Source organism: Equus asinus, chromosome 4 (assembly GCF_041296235.1).
Source record: "Equus asinus isolate D_3611 breed Donkey chromosome 4, EquAss-T2T_v2, whole genome shotgun sequence".
Taxonomy (NCBI): domain Eukaryota; kingdom Metazoa; phylum Chordata; class Mammalia; order Perissodactyla; family Equidae; genus Equus; species Equus asinus.
The window spans coordinates 36,584,803-36,606,191 of NC_091793.1; the positions used below are offsets into that span (position 1 = coordinate 36,584,803).

Here is a 21,389-nt window from a genome sequence, read left to right on the forward strand (position 1 = left end):
TTTTTTTTTTTCAATTTTCTTCCAGTTTTAGTTTTCATTTTCATTTTTAGGCTGTTAATTCAGTAAGCATTTATTGAGTATCCACTATGTGCCAGGCATTGTGGAAATAAAGGTCATAAAACTCATGGTCTAAAAGGGAAGATGGATAAATTTTTAAAAAATCATTTCAGTTTGGTGGGATTAGTGAATAGTAGTATGTACATGTGGAAGGGCGATGAATGGTTAATTCTGCCTTGGGAGGAGAGAACAAGTCAGGTCATTATAGGAAGAGTTGGACTAGATAAGTACAGACCCTTTCAAAGATGAAATGCTTACTTAAATAAAATAAGGTAATCATTTTTTTGACATAGAACATATTAATAGTTACCATCCTTCAGAACTTTTTTCAAGTACTTTCCTCAAAAGGCTGGTTGTGAAGCATACAATAAGCATTCACTACAGGTCAGCTATTACTGTGGTAAGAATTAATGTCCACATTAGCTTTGTAGATAACCGTGAAATTGTCTTCCTGGAATATATTTCAGACCCTAACCCAGAGGAGGGAGAGTGACATATTGAAACAAAAGGCCCTCCAAGTTCAGTGGGGAGTCAGAGGCCGCATGCACGCAGTGACTGCCCAACCCCAAACTAATTATTGGACAGGTAATCTTGGAATATAAAGAATCTTGGCTTCTGGTCCTGATTCTGCTGCTAAATCTGAAGTGACTCTGGGTAAATCATTTTAACTTCAACTGTTAATCTCATTATTTTTACAGTGTGAGGATTAGAAGACCCTTTCAGTTATATGTAATTCTCTGGGATCACTATCTGCATTGTTGAGTGAAAGAAGCAAGGTTCATAATTACCAGTTGTAAAAAAAAAAAGAATATATACATAAATACATAGAATATTTCCAGAAGGATGCAGATGAAACGTAGCTGTGGTTGCCTCTAGGGAGGGGAACTAAGGATGACTTAGTTTTCACTGAATACTGTTTTGTATCTTTTGAACTTTGAACCATATTCTTGTATTACCTATCCAAAAATTACTTTTAAAAAATTCTCTGGTTTTATGAACCTGGAGCTAAAGGAAAAGTGGAGAGGGAAGAGGTTTCTTTTACTAAAAAGTGGGTCAAATGGAGAACTGTAGACCCAGTAATTTCATTTATTCTAAAAGTAGCAAGGAACCAGAGAGAGACCAACTGAAGCTGTGAGCCAGAAAGATTATTTTACTAAAGTTCACCCTGGATAAATTAGACAGATTTACACCACAGAAGCACTCACACATTGACATAGCTGGACCTATTAATAACAAAACACAAACCTTTTTCTTTGGTTGTGCTACTGCTCTTTCCAGAGCAGCTTTTAGCCTTTCCTCCTGGTGTTTTTGTTTTTCCTTAATTTTCTCTTCACGCAATCTGTCAAGAGGGAAAAATATTCTTCTAACTATAAATTGCAGAAAGTAAAAAAAGACATCATTACTATTTGGTAATGAACTTTGTAAATTCTATAAGCTCGCCTTTAAGGTTAAATGAAAATGATACTTCATCTTCACCCATAACTATGGCTTCTGACATTCAGGTAAACTCTCAACAACAAATCCTGTTTGTGTTGAAATGGGAAGACATTGCATATCACTATTTTGGAAGATGTAAAATCTACCTAGATCTTGGTCAAAAATAAGCACCTCGGCAAAGCCTTCTCATCACTCTATTTACATTTCAGCACTTTACAGTTAATTTTTACAATGGCCAATTGAATTAACTTCCAGCTACCCGCCCTGCATTTAAACCTTTTTATTGGAATATAACTTATGTGCAGAAAAGTACACAGATCACAAGTGTATAGTGATCATGTCATATAATGACAGGTATATGTTCTGAGAAATGTATCATTAGGCGATTTCATCATACAGTGTACTTACACAAACCTAGATGGTATAGCCTACTATACACCTAGGCTATATAGTACCAATCTTATGGGACCAGTTTGGAATGGGTGAGGGGTCTTCTTAGCCTGGAAAAGCCACTTTTCAGGGTGAATATTCACTACTTATATGAAAATTTTTGAAAGCTGTCACGTGGAAGGAGAACTGCACTTGTGAAAGGCCCAAGGCATAGAATTAGGAGGTCTTTGGAAAACTACAGGGAGACTCAATTTACAAAGAAATAGTTTGAAAGTTAGACCCATGCGATGAGGGGTTTCCTCACTGTGTAACTGCAGTGAATTATCATAAAAGTATTCTTTCTAGTTAATCTTTTTCAATAGTATCTTGAAATTAAGACCAAGGAATGCTATTTGTCTTGTTCTCTTTAGGGTTGTTGCGAAGATGAATGAGATGACCTGTGCAAACTGTGTAGTCCAATGCCTGGTGCAGAATAGGCAGTCAATGTGTGTTAGCTATTTTACGGACGTATATAAGTAACATTTACTAACCATTTTTTATGCAAAATTAGATATTATGTTAGCTACCTCCAAACCATGGGAAAAATCACTAAAATTCTTTTTGATAAGAATGATAAATCATTGGAATTAGATTTGTATATCACTACTGAAAAGTCGTAATTATACTTTGAAGATAATATTTCCTACTGTAAAAAAGATGCAAGTGCTGTTAGTGTAATCAGTCATAGGTCATCTTATGAAAAGAGTAATCTTTCATTTATAATTTTTTTAAATTTGCTTTATATTCAATAAAGTCTCAGCAGATGACCTTAATATATTCTGGACTTCCTTTTTATATGGGGGAAACAGTATCCCCCATATACCAGTAATGTAGTAAGCAATAACAAAATATCTAATGTTAATGGCTAATATTTGAGTTCTTACTATGTGCCAAGCACTTTAGTGCTCTTATATAGATCATTTAATTCTCACAACAACCCTATGAGATAATAAGTACCATTATTACTGCCATTTTACAAATAAAGAGACAGACTTAAAAGAGGTTATGCAGCCTGCCTGAGATCACAAAAGTTGTAAATGGTGGAACCTGGATTGAACCCAGACAGGTCGACTCTCATGTCCCTGCTCGTGGCCATAGTACTAGTCTGCCTCTCACCGTGTTCTTTTGCTATAACATAAACGTTGTCCCACCTATAAGCATTCTCTATATGCCACATTATACTGGGAATCATATTATATTTATAACAATCATTGCCTCAAAAGTAGTACAGTCGTGCACTGCATAACAACATTTGGGTCAAAGACAAACTGTATATATAACCGTGGTCCCATAAGATTGGTACTATATAGCCTAGGTGTATAGTAGGCTATACCATCTAGGTTTGTGTAAGTACACTGTATGATGAAATCGCCTAATGATACATTTCTCAGAACATATACCTGTCATTAAGCAACGTGTGACTGTATGGACATGAAATCCTTATTTAGCTCAGTATGGAAGTTTGTAAATCTGCATTTTTCTGAAAGGCCCCAAGCTAGGCAAGGATGTGGGGACGTGTGGGTGAAGGGTGGGGTGTTCCACAGGCGATAATACTGATGAGTCTAGAAAAATGAGTTAATGTATAAATGCTTGTATGTATGTGTTGGCAGTTACACAGTGAGGAAACCCCTCATTGCATGGGTCTAACTTTCAAACTATTTCTTTGTAAATTGAGTCTCCCTGTAGTTTTCCAAAGAAGACCTCCTAATTCTATGCCTTGGGCCTTTCACAAGTGCAGTTCTCCTTCCACGTGACAGCTTTCAAAAATTTTCATATAAGTAGTGAATATTCACCCTGAAAAGTGGCTTTTCCAGGCTAAGAAGACCCCTCACCCATTCCAAACTAGGTCATTTGCCCCTGTTGAACTCTGTTCACCTGGTTCCTTTCCTTCACAGTGCTTATTACCATTGGTAATGACATTTATTTTATAAAAATATTTGATGAATGTGTCTCCCACACTAAATAGCTCTAGAGGAGGGCAGGACTGGGTTTGGTTCCACTGTATCACTGTTATGTTGATCCTTGCCATATAATAGAGACTTGCTCAATGTGGAATCCAAGCAAAAACAGCTACTCATCTCATTGTCATTCACTATACTTATAAGACATTAATTGTACTTTTGCCGCCGTTCTTTCTGTTTTATCCTCTCAATTGCCTCCACATTTTCTTTGGGAATGGATTCAATGAGATCACTCAGTTCCACCAGGCGAGACTCTACTTTTACCAGTTTTTGAACTGGGTTGAGGCTGCCAACCTCCCCATCTCCAATGCAGACTTTGTATACTTGATTAATTTTTTTACTGAGAGATTCTATCAGTTTTTCCTGAGATTGAGAAGAAAAGGAGAGCAGAAAACATAACATTTCATCACTTTTTGCTTATTCATTCAATAAATGTAAAATTCCATTTTACTGTATTATGATGAAAAGGCCTTTAAATGCTACTAAATGTTTACTTTTTACAAATAACTTTAATACAATGTAGCATAGTGAGAAAATGCAGCAGTGATATATCATTTATAGTCAAATTATTACTGTAGTAACACCTTGGATTATGTTCTTTTAAAATATTCCAGTCTAGGTATGAAAAGTAATTATAGTAAAAATATCTTTTAGCTTGAATTTTTTTTTGTATCTGATTCCCTGCACAGTGAAGTAGAGGCAACATAAACACTTTAAATCCTTTTTTGCCACTCCAGTACATTTCCTTGCAGCATAACATGTGAGCTCCCTTTTTTGCACTTATTACTCTACTCGCTAAAATTATAATCATCCTTCATGAGTTATTTGCATACATGCCTTATGTCCCCTTCTAGACTGTAAGCATCTGGAAGGCGGGAGCTATTTCTTTTCTTTCTGGTGTTTTTCTTTTTTCTTTTTTTTGAGGTAACGTTGGTTTATAACATAAATTTCAGGTGTCTATCACTATATTTCAACTTCTGTATAGACTACAGCGTGTTCACCACCAAGTCTAGTTGCCATCCATCACTGTACACATATGTCCTTCATCTCTTGCCCTCCCCCAGCCCCTTCCCCTCTGATAACCACCAGTCTGTCCCAGGAGCTATTTCTTTTGTTTACCACTTAATATCTAGAGCAGCATCTTGTACATAACTATGGACTTAATAAATGTTTGCTGAATAAATGACTGAGTGTATTCTCTCAGAGGAAAAGAAGTTTCAAGCAAATGGATTCCGGGCCAGCCTACAAAAGCCTTTTGAGGGGCTTCCACTCTCTACTGGGAAGCCATTGCAGTATTCTAGTCTAAGCAGAGTCTGAGGCCAAACCTTCTCATCCCTGTACCTGGCCACTGCTCCGTCTTAACTGTTGGTAGAGATGCTCGAGCTTGTAGGTAACGTGTTTTGGTACCTTAAGAATATTCTCATTCTCTGTCTCCTCTTTGTACCTGGCATTCGCAGTTAAGAGGATCTCAATAAACTGCTGGGCCAAGTAAGTCGGTCTCCGGGTAGTATGCTGCCCCCATGCCTGCTTCTGCTCAAGAAGATGAGAATCACCATAAAGCCAAAGACAAATAACATTCAAGACAGATGTGGCTCTAGGAGCCATGGGAAACCCTTGCTGGAATCAGATTCCTTACAGAGCCACCAACACTTAATTACAAGTCAAGATCTGTTACCAATAGTTCCAACAGCTTGTCTTTCCCACCTCCTAATTTAACTGCCTTTCTGATGATCCTGTTTACCATAAAGCCCCCCCTTTTCCTCTCTAAAGTAACACTTACTGTATTTCTTATTTATATTAAAACATATTCCTTTTAGAAAACTTGGAGTACAAATAATATAAAAGGAAAAAGTAAAAAAGCAAAAGTTCTTTTGCTATAAGCTTTTTTCTCTTTCTAAATAACACTTATTGTATTTCCTATTTATGTTAACAATACATTCCTTTTAGAAAACTTTAGAAATGCAGAAAAATATAAAAGGAAAAAAAGTAAAAGTAATCCATTAAGGGTCTGAAATGTACATTGAATATGAAAAAGCAATGTTGCTGCAATGTGAGTCATATTTTAAAAAATATATTAAATACTGGTTCTGAGAAAAAGCAACTTTAATATGAGAATGGTTAGTAGTTGATGGAAATTTCTGGAGGAGACCTCTGGAACTATTAGTTTTACAGGTGGTTGGGCAATGGCCTTTCAGATGTATTTTTCTTTTTTTCAAGATAGCGTTTTTTCTTTTTACGTTCCTGCTGTGAAACAGGAAAGGAAAAGACAAGGAAAGAGATTTTCTTAATGTAACAAGGTAAGAACGGCATAAGAAATAGGATTGGGGAATGAAGGTAAAGAAAATACTCATGTATGAAAAAGAGATTGAGGGCCTGGCCCAAGAGAGCAGAAGGGCCAGGAAAAAGGTGGCGCAAGGCACAAGCCTACTGATGACAGAGAAGCCAAGTGTGAGTCCAATCCCTGGAACTGCCACTAGGTGGCAGGCCCAGCGCAGAGCTCAGAGAAGGGGCTACAAGGCTGCAAGGGATGGGAGGAGCTCCTGCTGCTTCACATTGTGGAAGACTGAAGGCTTGGATAAGAACTTCGGATGCCCTCAAACAGTGGATTGGAAATGATCTGACCAGAGCAAAGTTTAGGAGGAATAATTGTATCAAAACTGGATGGGGGAGGGAAGGGATGTCTAGATGTCATTTAAAGTCCTTTCCAACTCAAGGATTCTGTAATTCTAATCCATGTCACATTCTGCTGTGTGCTGACTATAAACAACTCTCCCCGATGAACTGGATCAGCTGCCTATTTGAAAGAACGGTAAAGCCAGAGATGAATACATTCTGCAAATTGAACATGGAATAATATTCCATTTCATGTTCAATGAAAGTGAACAAACAGCTGCCACACCAAACAACATGGATGAGTCTAACAAACATAATGTTGAGAGAAAGAAGCCAGATAAGCCAGACATACATGATTCCACTTATGTAAAGTTCAAAAACACGAAAGCTAATTGATGGTGAGAGAGATCAGGATAGTGGTCACCTTTTTTTTTTTTTTAATGAGTTAATGATAGGTTACAATCTTGTGAAATTTCAGTTGTACACTAATGTTTGTCATTCGTGTTGTAGGTGCACCATTTCACCATTTGTGCCCACCCCCCACTCCACCTTTCCCCTAGTAGCCACTAATCTATTCTCTTTGTCCACATTTTTAAATTCCTCATTATGAGTGGAGTCATACAGAGATTATCCTTCTCTAACTGGCTTATTTCACTTAACATAATTCCCTCAGGGTCCATCCATGTTATTGCAAATGGAAAGATTTTCTTATGTTTTACAGCTGAGTGGTATTCCATTGTATATATATAGCACATCTTTATCCATTCATCTGTTGATGGGCACTTAGGTTGCTTCCATGTCTTGGCTATTGTAAATAATGCTGCCGTGAACATTGGGGTGCATAGGACTTTTGGAATTGCTGACTTGAAGCTCTTTGGATAGATACCCAGTAGTGGAATGGCTGGATCATATGGTAGTTCTATTTTTAATTTTTGGAGGAATCTCCATACTGTTTTCCGAAGTGGCTGCACCAGTTTGCATTCCCACCAGCAGTATATGAGGGTTCCTTTTTCTCCACAACCTCTCCAACATTTGTTACTGTTAGTTTTAGATATTTTTGTCATTCTAATGGGTGTAAGGTGATATCTTGGTGTAGTTTTGATTTGCATTTCCCTGATTATCAGCGATGATGAGCATCTTTTCATGTGCCTATTGGCCATCCATGTATCTTCTTTGGAGAAATGTCTGTTTATGTCTCCAGCCCATTTTTTGATCAGGTGGTTTGATTTTTTGTTGTTGAGTTGTGAGAGTTCTTTATATATTATGGATATTAAGCCTTTCTCAGATATATGACTTGCAAATATTTTTTCCCAGTTAGTGGGTTGTGTTTTTGTTTCAATCCTGTTTTCATTTGTCTTGAAGAAGCTCTTTAGTCTGATGAAGTCCCATTTGTTTATTCTTTCTATTGTTTCCCTTCTCTGAGAAGACATGGTGTCCGAAAAGATCCTTTTAATACTGATGTCAAAGAGTGTACTGCCTACGTTTTCTTCTAGAAGACTTATGGTTTCAGGTCTCACCTTGAGGTCTTTGATCCATTTTGAGTTTATTTTGGTGAATGGTGAAAAAGAATGGTCAATTTTCATTCTTTTAAATATGGCTTTCCAGTTTTCCCAGCACCATTTGTTGAAAAGACTTTCTTTTCTCCATTGTAGGCCCTCAGCTCCTTTGTCGAAGATAAGCTGTCCATAGATGTATGGTTTTATTTCTGGGCTTTCAATTCTGTTCCATTGATCTGTGCACCTGTTTTTGTACCAGTCCCATGCTGTTTTGATTACTGTAGCTTTGTAGTATGTTTTGAAGTCAGGGATTGTGATGCCTCCTGTTTTGTTCTTTTTTTCTCAGGATTGCTTTAGAAATTCAGGGTCTTTTGTTGCCCCATATGAATTTTAGGATTCTTTGTTCTAATTCTGTAAAGAATGTCATTGGGATTCTGATTGGGATAGCGTTGAATCTGTAGATTGCTTTGGGGAGTATGGACATTTTAACTATGTTTATTCTTCCAATCCATGTACATGGAATGTCTTTCCATCTCATGTCATTGTCCAATTCTCTCAGAAAGTCCTCGTAATTTTCATTATATAGGTCCTTCACTTCCTTAGTTAAATTTACCCCAAGGTATTTTATTCTTTTTGTTGCAATTGTGAATGGTATTGTGTTCTTGAGTTCTTTTTCTGTTAGTTCGTTATTAGAATATAGAAATGCTACTGATTTACACAAATTGATTTTATACCATACAACTTTGCTGTAGTTGTTGATTACTTCTAAGAGTTTTCCAATGGATTCTTTGGAGTTTTCTATATATAAGATCATGTCATCTGCAAACAGCGAGAGTTTCACTTCTTCCCTCCCTATTTGGATTCCTTTTATTCCTTTTTCTTGCCTGATTGCGCTGGCCAGGACCTCCAGTACTATGTTAAATAAGAGTGGTGATAGAGGACATCCTTGTCTCGTTCCTGTTTTCAGGGGGTTGGCGCTCAGTTTTTGCCCATTGAGTATGATGTTGGCTGTGGGTTTGTCATATATAGCCTTTATTATGTTGAGGTAGTTCCCTTCTGTGCCCATTTTGTTCAGAGTTTTTATCATAAATGGCTGTTGGATCTTGTCAAATGCCTTCTCTGCATCTATTGAGATGATCATGTGGTTTTTATTCCTCAGTTTGTTGATGTGGTGTATCACGTTGATTGATTTGCAGATGTTGAACCATCCCTGTATCCCTGGTATGAATCCCACCTGATCAAGATGTATGATCCTTTTGATGAATTCTGGTTGCCAAAATTTTGTTTAGAATTTTTGCATCTATGTTCATCAGTGATATTGGCCTGTAGTTCTCTTTTTTCGTGGTGTCCTTGTCTGGTTTTGGTATCAGTGTGATGTTGGCCTCATAGAATGTGTTAGGAAGTGTTCCATCCTCCTTAGTTTTTTGGAATAGCTTGAAAAGGATAGGTATTAAATCCTCTCTGAAAGTTTGGTAGAATTCCCCAGGAAAGCCATCTGGTCCTGGGGTTTTATTCTTTGGGATGTTTTTGATTGCTGTTTCAATCTCTTTCCTTGTGATTGGTCTGTTCAAATTGTCTGCTTCTTCTTGAGTGAGCTTTGGGAGATTGTAGGAGTCCAAGAATTTATCCATTTCCTCTAGGTTGTCCATTTTGTTGGCATATAGTTTTTCGTAGTATTCTCTTATAATCCATTGTATTTCTGCAGAGTCTGTTGTTATTTCTCCTCTTTCATTTCTGATTTTGTTTATTTGAGCTTTCTCCCTTTTTTTCTTTTAAGTCTGGCTAAGGGTTTTTCAATTTTATTTATCTTCTCAAAGAACCAGCTCTTTGTTTCATTGATCCTTTCTACTGCCTTTTTCATTTCAATAGTATTTATTTCTGCTCTGATTTTTATTATTTCTCTCCTTCTGCTGACTTTGAGCTTTATTTGTTCTTTCTCTAGTTTAGTTAGGTGTAGTTTAAGATTGCTTATTTGGGATTTTTCTTGTTTGTTAAGATGTGCCTGTATTGCGATGAATTTTCCTCTTAATACAGCTTTTGCTGTATCCCATATGAGTTGGTATGGCATGTTATGATTTTCATTTGTTTCCAGGTCTTTTTTGATTTCTTAATTTCTTCAGTGATCCATTGCCTGTTCAGTAGCATATTGTTTAGTCTCCACATCTTTGTGCCTTTCTCAGCTTTTTTCTTGTAATTAATTTCTAGCCTTATATCATTATGATCGGAGAAGATGCTTGTTATTATTTCAATTTTTTTAAATTTGTAGAGGCTTGGCTTGTTTCCCAACATATGGTCTGTCCTTGAGAATGTTCCATGTGCACTTGAGAAGAATGTGTATTCTGCTGTTTTAGGATGAAGTGTTCTATATATGTCTATTAAGTCCAATTGTTTTAGTTTTTCGTTTAGCTCCACTATTTCCTTGTTGACTTTCTGTCTGGATGATCTGTCCATTGATGTGAGTGGGGTTTTGAGGTCCCCTGCTATTATTGTGTTGTTTTTAACATCTTCTTTTAGGTCTGTTAATAGTTGCTTTATGAACCTTGGTGCTTCTATGTTGGGTGCATAGATATTTATAAGCATTATTTCTTCTTGATGAAGTATACCTTTGATCATTCTATATTGTCCCTCTGTGTTTCTCTTTACCTGCCTTATTTTGAAATCCGTTTTGTCTGATATAAGAATTGTGACACCTGCTTTTTTTTTTGCTTGCTATTAGCTTGAAGTATTGTCCTCCACCCCTTCACTCTGAGCCTGTGTTTGTCCTTGGGGCTGAGGTGTGTTTCCTGGAGGCAACAAATTGTTGGATCTTGTTCTTTAATCCATTTTGCCACTCTGTGTCTTTTTATTGGAGAGTTCAATCCGTTTACACTGAGAGTGATTATTGATGCATGTGGACTTAATGCTGTCAATCTGTTGCTTGTTATCTGGTTTTCCTGCGTTTCTCTTCCTGTGTGCTTTAGCCTTCCCATTTAACACTGCAATTTCTTATGCTGGGTTTCTTAGATTTTTCTTTATTTTTGTTTTGTGGCTCTGTTCTGTTTTTTAGTTTAGTGGCTACCCTGCAGTTTGTATTTAGAATCTCATGTATAATATAGTCTATTCTCTGGTGGTCTCTTACTTACTTGGCCTAGACTGATTTAGTCCCTTGGCTCTTCCCCTCCTAAATTATTATTTTCATTTCTTATTCCAACTCGTGTTATGAGTTTGTAGTTAGAGTGATAAGATCATCTTTGCTTTGGCAGTTTCCTTACCTTTATCCTAATGCTATAGTTGAATATTTGCTATCCTATTCTGGTTCTATCTATCTGTCTCCCTACTCTGTGGTTTGTGACCCCTTTCTCCGTTCTTTCTTTTTTCAGGTATGAGAGCCTTCTTGAGGATTTCTTGTAGTGGAGGACTTTTGCTTACAAAATCCCTTAACTTTTGTTTGTCTGGAAAGGTTTAATTTCTCCCTCATATCTGAAGGATATTCTTGCTGGATAGAGTATTCTTGGCTGAAGATTTTTATTGTTTAAAGTTTTGAATATGTCACTCCATTCTCTCCTAGCTTGTAAGGTTTCTGTAGAGAAATCCGCTGAAAGTCTGATAGGAGTTCCTTTGTAGGTTATTTTCTTCTGTCTTGCTGCCCTGAGTATTCTTTCTTTGTCTTTCATTTTTGCCATTTTTACTACTGTATGCCTTGCAGTAGGTCTTTTTACATTGACAAATCTAGGAGATCTGAAAACTTCCTCTACACACATTTCTCCCTCAATCCCTAGATTTGGGAAGTTCTCTTCTATAATTTCATTAAGCACACTTTCTGCTCCATTTTCCTTTTCCACGTTCTCGGAAATTCCTATGATCCTTAAATTCTTTCTCCTCATTGAATCCGCTATCTCTTGGAGGTTTTCCTCATTTTTTAAAATTCTTAGTTCTCTTTCTTCCTCTGTCTGGAGCCATTCAGCCTGTCTGTCTTCGATTATGCTAATTTTCTCCTCTATGGTGTCTACACGGGCATTCAGGGAATCCGTATTCTGTTTTATCTGGTCCATTGTGTTTTTCATCTCTAGTAATTCTGTTTGATTCTTCTTTATAATTTCAATCTCTTCTGTGAAGTAACTCCAGAACCTGTTGGCTTGTTTCTCTATCTTTCTCTCTACCTCATTGAGTTTTTTGATGATAGCTACTCTGAACTCATTTTCACTTAGTTTACTTATTTCCAAGTCCTCAGGACTTAATTCTGTGTTTTTATTGTTTTCCTTCTGGTCTGGAGCTTTTATAAATTGCTGGATGGTAGAGGAGCAGTTTTTTCACATGATGGTAGAATTCGGTTGCAGTTACAGCCTGTTGCCACTAGAAGGAGGTCGAGAGCTACGCGTTCTGAGCTCTCCGCCTTCGGGGAAGATGGCGGCACCCAGCGCGGTTTGCCGGGGTGGGGAGGGACGGTTTCTCTCGTGAGCTGATCTGGATTCGGATCAGCTCTGTTCTCTGGACTCCTGGGGCCCTGGCTTTATGGGGTCCCCGCACACAGAAGCTTTCCCCCGTCAGCGGGTTTCCACTGTACCGGCAGCGGGAGTCCTCGAGGATCCCCCAGTCATGCAGCCCCTCCCCTGCTCCTTCCCACACCTGTGGCAGTGATCCCATTCTCTAGGGGAGGGAGCAAAGTTCTCTCCTACCCCGTTCCAGCTCCTCCGAGGCCTGCTGCAGTGACTCTGTCCTCCATCTTTTTGGTGCTGTAGGTCTCTTACGGTCTGGCATTAGGTTTATTAGCTGAAATTCAGTTTTTTTCCAATCCTTTGTTGTAGTTTGGAGGGGAGAGAGTCCCGGGTCAGCTCACCCTGCCATTTCGCTCTGCCCACCTTGAACCAGGATAGTGGCCACCTTTGAGGGGTGGTAGTGACTGGAAGGGAGCATGGAGGAAGCTTCTGGGGTGCTGATAATGGTCTATTCCCTGATCTGGAGGGTGGTACATGGGTGCATGTTCACTTGAGGAAATTCCTTGAGATAGGTGTTAGATTTGCACTATTCAAGTATAATATTGAATCAGTGATAAATGTTTTTAGGGGATTAAGTACAGTTAAAAGTGTGGAAGTTTTGAAAGAATAAAATGCTTATTTTATAGATAGCTCCAAAGTATGATAATTTATGAATATCAAAATAAGGTGCATCTATATTTACTCAAAAGGGATTATATTTTACACATTTTGAGATCTGAAAGAATGAGAGTGGAGAAGCAGGAAAATTCTAAGTAAAGAATACTTTTCCTCTGCCAGTTTTACTTCTCTGCCTCTCCTCCACCCCAGCATTTCACATCTCTGAGAGATGCTACAAATTATTAGCCCCATTTTCCCAGAGTGTGCAGCATATGAATTTTGTGACCAAAATTTCATAGTCTTTTAAAAACTAATTTTCAGATCAGTTGTTACCTTCTCTGCTTAGGGATCTGATTGCCTCTAAGTTTAAGAGTATTGAAAAACACCACTTTTTTTCATAGCCACCCTAAATTTGGATGAAAAGTGCTTGGGATGGGGGGTGGATATCAACGATATTTATCTGACATTTTTCATGTCAATTAGTTTGAGATTTAAAACAGAACTGAAGGGTGAAAACAACCCAAGTGTCCATAAACAGATGAATAGATAGATAAAATACGGTATATAAGTACATAGAATATTATTGAGCCATAAAAGAAGTTAAATTCTGATATGTGCTATAACATGGGTGAAAACATGCTAAGTGAAATAAGCCAGACACAAAAGGACTATTATATGATTCCGTTTATGTGAGGTACCCAAAATAGGTAAGTCTCTTTTTATTTAGAGACGGAAAGTAGAATAGAGGTTATCAGAAGTTGGGAAGATAGGGGAATGGAAAATTATTGTTTAGTGGACAGAGTTTCTATTTGGGATGATGAAAAACTATAAATAGTGATGATGATTACACAATATTGCAAATATACTTAATGCCACTGAATCGTACACTTAAAATGGTTAAATGGTGAATTTTATGTATATTTTACCACAAAAAAGTAAAAAACATCAGCACTGAAGAGCTGAAAGATGACTCTCATCGCACTGCTTCCTCTAGCAGTGCATGACCCCATCCCCTCCTGACTTAGGGTGCTCTCCCACCCTAGGAAATGTCTGTGTGAAGGAGCCATACATAGTTGGGCTTTTTGTAACCCTGGTAGGGGAGGACAATCATCTGATAGAGTTCTCCCAAATCTACCTCTGTTTGAAAATCAAGTTCATAATCATAAATGTGATTATTAATCTCACATATGAGCTTTGAATTTTTATTTCATTTGAGATTTTTATAAGGAAACCGATGTTAGCTGGAGTTTGTTGTGGGTCTAGAAACTAACCTTTCTAACTGAACATTCATTCAACAAACATTTATTGAGCACTTACTTTATAGGGACAGTAAACTTAGCTAATTAGGAAGGGTAGGACAGTCCCTGCCCTTGAGGGGTTTGCATCCAGCTGAGAGAGACAAACGTATAAATAAATAAGTACACTAGTGTGTGTCACAGGTGATTTGATGCTGGATCTATCTGTGCAGGCCCAACGAGACCAAAATCTAGTACAAGCTCAGTCTCGGCAGATATTCCATTCAGTGTTGATTCAGTTTCCTCTGTATTATTTGCTCTTCAAATTATTACCAAAATGATCACCAGCATTGAACTACTTGGTATGTATACACTCTGACTAAAAGAAGCGTATTGATGGGGGGAATCTAAACATCATACTTTCTAATAATTAGAGCAGTATTCTAGGAGAATCCCAAGGCCAATTTAATGCTTTCTATCTACTATGTAAATTGACTATTATATACTGACAAGATAATTCCAAGCTGATTTTCTGCCTCTATCATCAACCCAGGACTTGTGGTTTGCTTTAATTCCCCCATTCCAATGCTTAGTACACAGGGAATGCAAATTATTATTATTATGAGCCAAAATAAAATTACCATAGGCAAAGAATGATTACCTGGGCATCTGAATTAAATTGTCCAAAACTAAATAGCCTGGACCTTAATTCCAGTTCTGCTGCTTTTTCCTCTTCTCTCACACAGTTAGCTTGAAGCATTTTCTTGTGCTTCAAAAGAAACTCTATGTTGTTATTTCTATTGCAAAAGAAGAAAGAAAGCTTTGTCTGTAATTTATGGTTTAGTGAAATAAACTATCAGTCAGGAGCTTCAGCACTCCTTCCAGATCATGTGTCAACATCCTATGTCTAACAAGCCAAATATGAATTTCTATTTTAAGACGTTGCTAAAGTACATGCAACTTTTCAAGTTAAAATGAGAAAAATAAATGCACAGACGCTGCCTTTAACTTCCATCAGGAAGCATTTTCTTCCCGTCCCCTACTTTTGTGGTTCCGTGGAGTCCCCCAAATAGAAAGCAGCAGAGCTGAGTTGTCAGGAACCCAAGTTGTGGTGTGACCTATTATGTCAGTGTTCTCAAACCTGGCTGATAATCAGAATATCTGGGGAGCTAAGGGGAAAACAGAGACTCCTGACTACCTCACCTAGAGATTCTGGTATAGATCTAGAGACAGAATCTGACATCGATCACTTTTTCTTGCCTATCCATACCCACCTTGCCCCCCAAAATCATATTGTCAGGAGTAGGGGCACCATATGCTGTGAGGATTGGGAGAAAGGAGACAAGGATTAAAAGGATCCAGTAGCCATAATGGGTGGCTGTGAGATTATGATTTTTAAGTTCTTAACTTCTGAACCAGTTAATTTGTTCTGAAGTTCAATGTAGTTTGACCTACTGTTTAAGACTGCCATCTTCTGGCCCAGAAAACTGTTCTGAAAAAGGTTCTACACACTTTCATAATGGGTAGATACAAAGATCTATTATCTATGACTCAAAGCTATTTTCCAAAATTGTAATGTAAAATTTGAGAGTAGGAACGAATTTTGTGAGTCATCAAGTCCAGCCTCCTTGCCCTGACAGAAATCCATTTTTATAATAACCCCAATATATCAATATGTACATTATAAAATGATATTTAAGTCACCAAAAAACTGTTTTGCTGAAAGTCACAGCCAAGGAAAATGCATTTATTAGTATTATCATCCAAAGCATGATTTGATTAGCCACATGATAGGGTGGAAACTGCATTGAACAAAAATTAAGGCAGTAGGTGACATTTTGGTTCAAATCTTTTAAACTTTTATTATTGCTATCTAGGACTATTTTGACAGGTAAAAGGAAGTAGAGATTAAAACTAAAGCCAGTTGATTCTGTGTAAATATAACATCTACCTTTTATACTCTGCAGTGTAAACTATTAATAAAAATCCCACCCTAAATCCAGAGAGACCATGAAGAAGGGCAACACATGAGTGAGTTAAACTCTGTCCCTAGTTAGAAATTGCTTAATAGAATAAATCTACTTGTTTTTAATGACTTACATTTTATCCTGTATAAATTTTTCTCTTTTATTTACATCTTCAAGATTTTCATCTACATCTTGGGAATATTGTACCAAAGTAAGATTCTGCTCTTCCAGCTCTGTGAAGACTTGAAGTAACTCTTCTGGTTCTTTGAAATAAAGCTCTGGCTCCTAATCAATCAGTAATGAAGATATCATTCACTTAAAAATATGCTACCTATGCACATATGACTTATCTAGAAAAATATTGTGGGGTAAAGGAATACCATTCTGATTATGAGGGAGAAATGGATAGAGAATGGCAAAGGAGCCTATTTCCACATGAGAGCTGGCCCTCAGGAAGAGGACATTTTGGGTGTTGGGGGGAGATGAAAGGTATTAGAGAAGGGAAAAAGGAAAAAGAGAAGAAGGGATGGAGCAGAAGAGGAGGCAAAGGCAGGAAAAGGGAAAGTGGGTCTAGGGAAAGGCAAGGAAGAAGGAATACAAGAAAGAAAGACAGGAGGCTAAGTGACGGTCATTTTCTCCCCACATTTTAATTATTTTAAGTTTTTCAAAATTTTAAGAATAAGTAGATATTACTTTAAGTAAATTTAATTTTTAAAAAGATGATTTTGGTACTTGCACACCCATGGTCATCATATTTGCTATAGCTAAGAGGTAGAAGCAACCTAAATGTCCATTGATGGATGAATAAATTAAGAAAATGTGGTATATCCATACAATGGAATATTATTTAGCCTTTAAAAAGAAGGAAATTGTGTCACATGATAGACATGGATGAACCTGGAGGACATTAGGCTAAGTGAAATAAGCCAGTCACAAAAAGACAAATACTGCATGATTCCACTTTATGAGGCATCTAAAGAAATCGAACTCCTAGAAACAGAAAGTAGAACAGTGGTTGTCAGGGGCTAGAAGGCGGGGGGCGGGGGGGGGGGGGGAGCGGGTAGGGGAACTGTTCAGTGGGTTTCAGTTTTGCAAGACAGAAAAGTTCTAGAGATCAGTTACACAACAGCGTGCCTATAGTTAACACTATTGTACACTTAAAAATGGTCAAGATAGTAAATTTTATGTTTTTTACTCCAATTAAAAAAAAGATGATGAGTAAAGTGTGTTATATATCATAATAGATGGTGTTTGTAAGTGTTTTTTGTTCCTTTTGAGTTTGTGGTTGCATATAGGGTGTGGTTCACTCAAAGACAGACTTGTAGCAATAAATGGCTGATTGGTGACTGTCACTTTATCTTACAGTTTAGCTACCTGGTATAGCTCAAGCCCCAATAAAATGATAAGCAATCAGAAAGTGGCTATTTTTACAGGAAGACTGTAGATAATATATATATATCTCCTAAATTATTACCTTCTTACAGACACTTATTTTTCATAAAAAGTCTGATGACAAAAATGAACTATATATACAACTGGGGAACAGTATCAAGATCATATTTCCTTCTGGAAACTTGTGGAATATTTGGAATAGGAAATTTTAATTTCAGAAGATTATATGAGCATCTGTACTTTTCACCGATTACAATTTTTATATTACGAAATATAATCTGGTTACCAGGTCATAGTCTATATCATCATCTAAAAAGAATTCCAAACTGTCTTCTGAACTGATACTTTCAGCTTGGCTGTAAAAGAAAAAGGAAAAAACAGATTTTCTTTCATTTCTAAATTTCTTTGGAACCTAACTTGTAACATAGTTCTTTTCAATAGCCCCTTTAGCCTTTTAGGGAACTGTTGGTTGCAAAAATCAGTGGATTCCACGAGTATGCAAAAGAAAATCAGATTCAGTCCCAGACAAGGGTGACATGCAAACAATGAGATCACAAGGAAGGGCCATACCACACAGTGCCAATTATTTGGTGCATCTATTAAAGTAAGGTAATTTTTTTTTAAGAAACACATGACAAGCTACATTGGCACATCTGTTTTGTCCCTTTTAATGCAATCTTCTTAAGAAACTAAACATGTGCTCTAGTGCTCAAAACAAAGCTTGTACCCTGAGTAATACAATATTTGTCTTTTTAAGAGCAGATTTTACTTTTTAAAATATCTTCCAGCCAGGTTGAGGAAATGTAGATTGAGGGGATGGGCAATGAGGTACATCCTTAAAGAATAATTATGTGGCTTGGAGAGTGTCACTGGAAAAATGCTTTAAGAAGGATACATTGAAACTGATTGGAATATTAAGGACGCAGGAACTAGGGAGATAGTAAGGCAGCTTTCAGTGTAATCTAGGTAATTAACACTTTCAAGTAGAGGGTAGTGATGATGGGAAAAGTGAGTAAATGGGCGAGAGGAGGGAGAGAATCTAGAGATATATGAAATAATGAAATCATGGGAACCAAAAATAGAAAGAGCCACTTGGGCCAGAAGAGAAGAGACAAAGATAACTCCAAGATTTGCAGTCTGTGAGCCTGGAATAATGGAGGTGGGACTAACAGGAAGAAAAATGGTTTGAGGATGGGATAAGAAGATTAATATTTGCTCATGTTGAGTTTGAGAGGACAAAACACCTACCTGGAGCTAGCCTTTAAGCAATGAGAAATAAGACATAGGAAAACAGGGCCAGAGAAGTAAAGAAATATTTGGGGAACATCCCCCGAGAAAGCGTTGATACTACTGTCCACCCGACTCTTCTCTTGGATTCAGTGATAGAATTTTCTAATCAATCTTATCTCACCTCTCTGAAACTTTTGTTACCTTTTTGGATTCCTTTTTTACATAAATGTCTTTGGTTCCTCAGCCTTCTTCCCCTCTCATTCTACCCTTTCCTAGGGGGTGACCTCATCCCTTCTCATGGATTCAACCACTGCTAATATACTGGTGACTCCCACATCTCTCTCTCTTTTTCTTGAGCTCTAGTCTTCAAAGTCAAATTCCAACTGGACATCAGGGTCCACTTGGCTGTTCCATAGGGATCTAAAACTAACACATTCAAAACCATACTCCCTATCTTCCTCTTCAGGCCTGCTCCCCTTACTGCGTTCCCAGTATCATTGAATGGCAACGCCGTACCCCGTGCTAGAAATTTGGGAGTTATCTTTGACCACACTCTTCCTCACACTACCCCCAACCTTTATGCGAGCCTTTCAGAGCCTGTCAATGCCACTTCCCTGATGTGTCTCACAGCCTTTCCTTCTTCATTTCCACTGCCTCTATCTGGCTGAGACAGTTCATTATCTCTCACCTAAATTGTGACAACAGGCTCCTAACTAGCTCCTCTACCTCTAGTTTTGTCCCTTTCCTTTCATTCTCCAAAATACTACCAAATCCAATTTTCTAAAATGCAAGTTTAATTGGTTCTCTGTCATATTTGTGCTTAAAACCCTCAGTGGCTCCCCAGGGCCCTAGAGACAAAGCATGGACTCCTTAGCATGACATCACCACTTACCTGCTCATCCCGCAATACCTATTTACTCCTTGAACGTCTCCCACTTTCACTCTGCAGCCCAGCCATTCTGAACAGAGCCATGCTTTGCCACCTCTGTGCCAGAAGGCCCCTCCCTCTTCCAGAGCTTGTCCTCATGGACTCTTCCTCCTCTCACCAGACTCAGTTTAGATGCCACTTGTTCTGAAGAGGGTTTGCTGATCCAGCCCTTGCTCTCTCACTCCCTCACTTCTCATTAGGGTTAAGGGTCCTTCCTTTGCATGCCTGTGGCACTCTGAGCTTATCCTTCCAATGGCATTATCATATTATATTGTAACTGACTAATCCCTTGTCTGTCTTCCTCACTAGATGGTAGGCTCCTTGAGGGCAGAGACTGTCTTATTTATTGTCGGGCCTACAAGGCACTCAAATATTTGTTGAGTGAACGAAAGAAACTATGAGAGTGCAGAACTTTCTGAGGGAGTGAATGTGATGTTTGCATATTACTGTGTGCATCAATAAATGCAGAAAAGGCATTTGGCAAAATTCAACACTCATTTATGATAAAAACTCATAAAAATTGGAATAGAGAGGATTTCCTCAACTTTATGATAGAGTATCTACAACTACAAAAATCCTACAGCTAACATTTTACCTAATGGTGAAAACTTGAATCCTCTTAACACTGGGAACAAGGCAAGGATGTCTGCTCCCACTACTCTTATTCAACATAAGAAGTTCTACCCACTGCAATAAAGCAAGAAAAGGGAATGAAAGGCATACAGATCATAAAGGAAGAAATAAAACTATCCCCGTTTGCAGATGGCTTGATAATCTAGATAGAAAATCCAAAGGAATCTAAAAAACCACCAAAAGAACAAAAACAAAATTCCTGGAACTAATAAGTGAATTCAGCAAGGTCAGAATATACAGGATAAAAATACAACAATCAGTTGTATTTCTGTATACTAGCAGTGAACACAAGGACACTGAAATTAAAAATACAATGCCATTTACAATTGCTCAAAAATAAAAAAGTAGAAAAGAAATACTTAGGTATAAATCTAACAAAACATGTACAGGACATGTACACTGAAAACTATGTAAGGCTGATAAAAGAAATCCGAAAAGATCTAAATAAATGGAAAGACACACTATGTTCATGGTGTGGAAGAATTAATTTAGGAAAGATGTCAGTTCTCCCTGGATTGATATACAGATTTGTATTAGTTTCCTAGGGCTACTGTAACAAAGTACCACAAACAGAGTGGCTTAAAACAACAGTTTATTCTCTCACAGTTCTGGAGGCTAGAAGTCCAAAATCAAGGTGTCAACAGGGCCATGCTCTCTCTGAAGGCTCCAGGGAAGAATCTGTCTTATGCCTTTCTCTTAGCTCTTGTGTTGTCAGCCATCCTTGGAATTCCTTGGCTTGTAGGTGCATCCCTCCAATCTTTGCTTCTGTTGGCACATGGCATTCCCCCTGCATCTCTGTGTCTCTTCTTATAAGGACACCAGTCATATTGGATTAAGGGCCCACCTTAATGACCTCTTCTTAACTTGATTATATTTACAAAGATCCTATTTCCAAATGAGGTCACATTCATAGATACCATGGGTTAGGACATTAACATA

At 37.7% G+C, this 21,389-nt stretch overlaps 1 protein-coding gene across 1 annotated transcript in view; it reads right to left on the reverse strand.

The window, feature by feature from the left end:
• Nucleotides 1-21,389, reverse strand: part of CCDC38 (coiled-coil domain containing 38) — a 52,675-nt gene that overhangs the window by 1,273 nt on the left and 30,013 nt on the right. The window contains exons 11-15 of the mRNA XM_014850713.3: nucleotides 17,946-18,015; nucleotides 16,401-16,552; nucleotides 14,962-15,097; nucleotides 4,042-4,247; nucleotides 1,303-1,396 (exon numbers count right to left, since the gene is read on the reverse strand). Coding sequence (XP_014706199.1) covers nucleotides 1,303-1,396; nucleotides 4,042-4,247; nucleotides 14,962-15,097; nucleotides 16,401-16,552; nucleotides 17,946-18,015 — 658 coding nt within the window. The remainder of the gene's footprint in view (nucleotides 1-1,302; nucleotides 1,397-4,041; nucleotides 4,248-14,961; nucleotides 15,098-16,400; nucleotides 16,553-17,945; nucleotides 18,016-21,389) is intronic.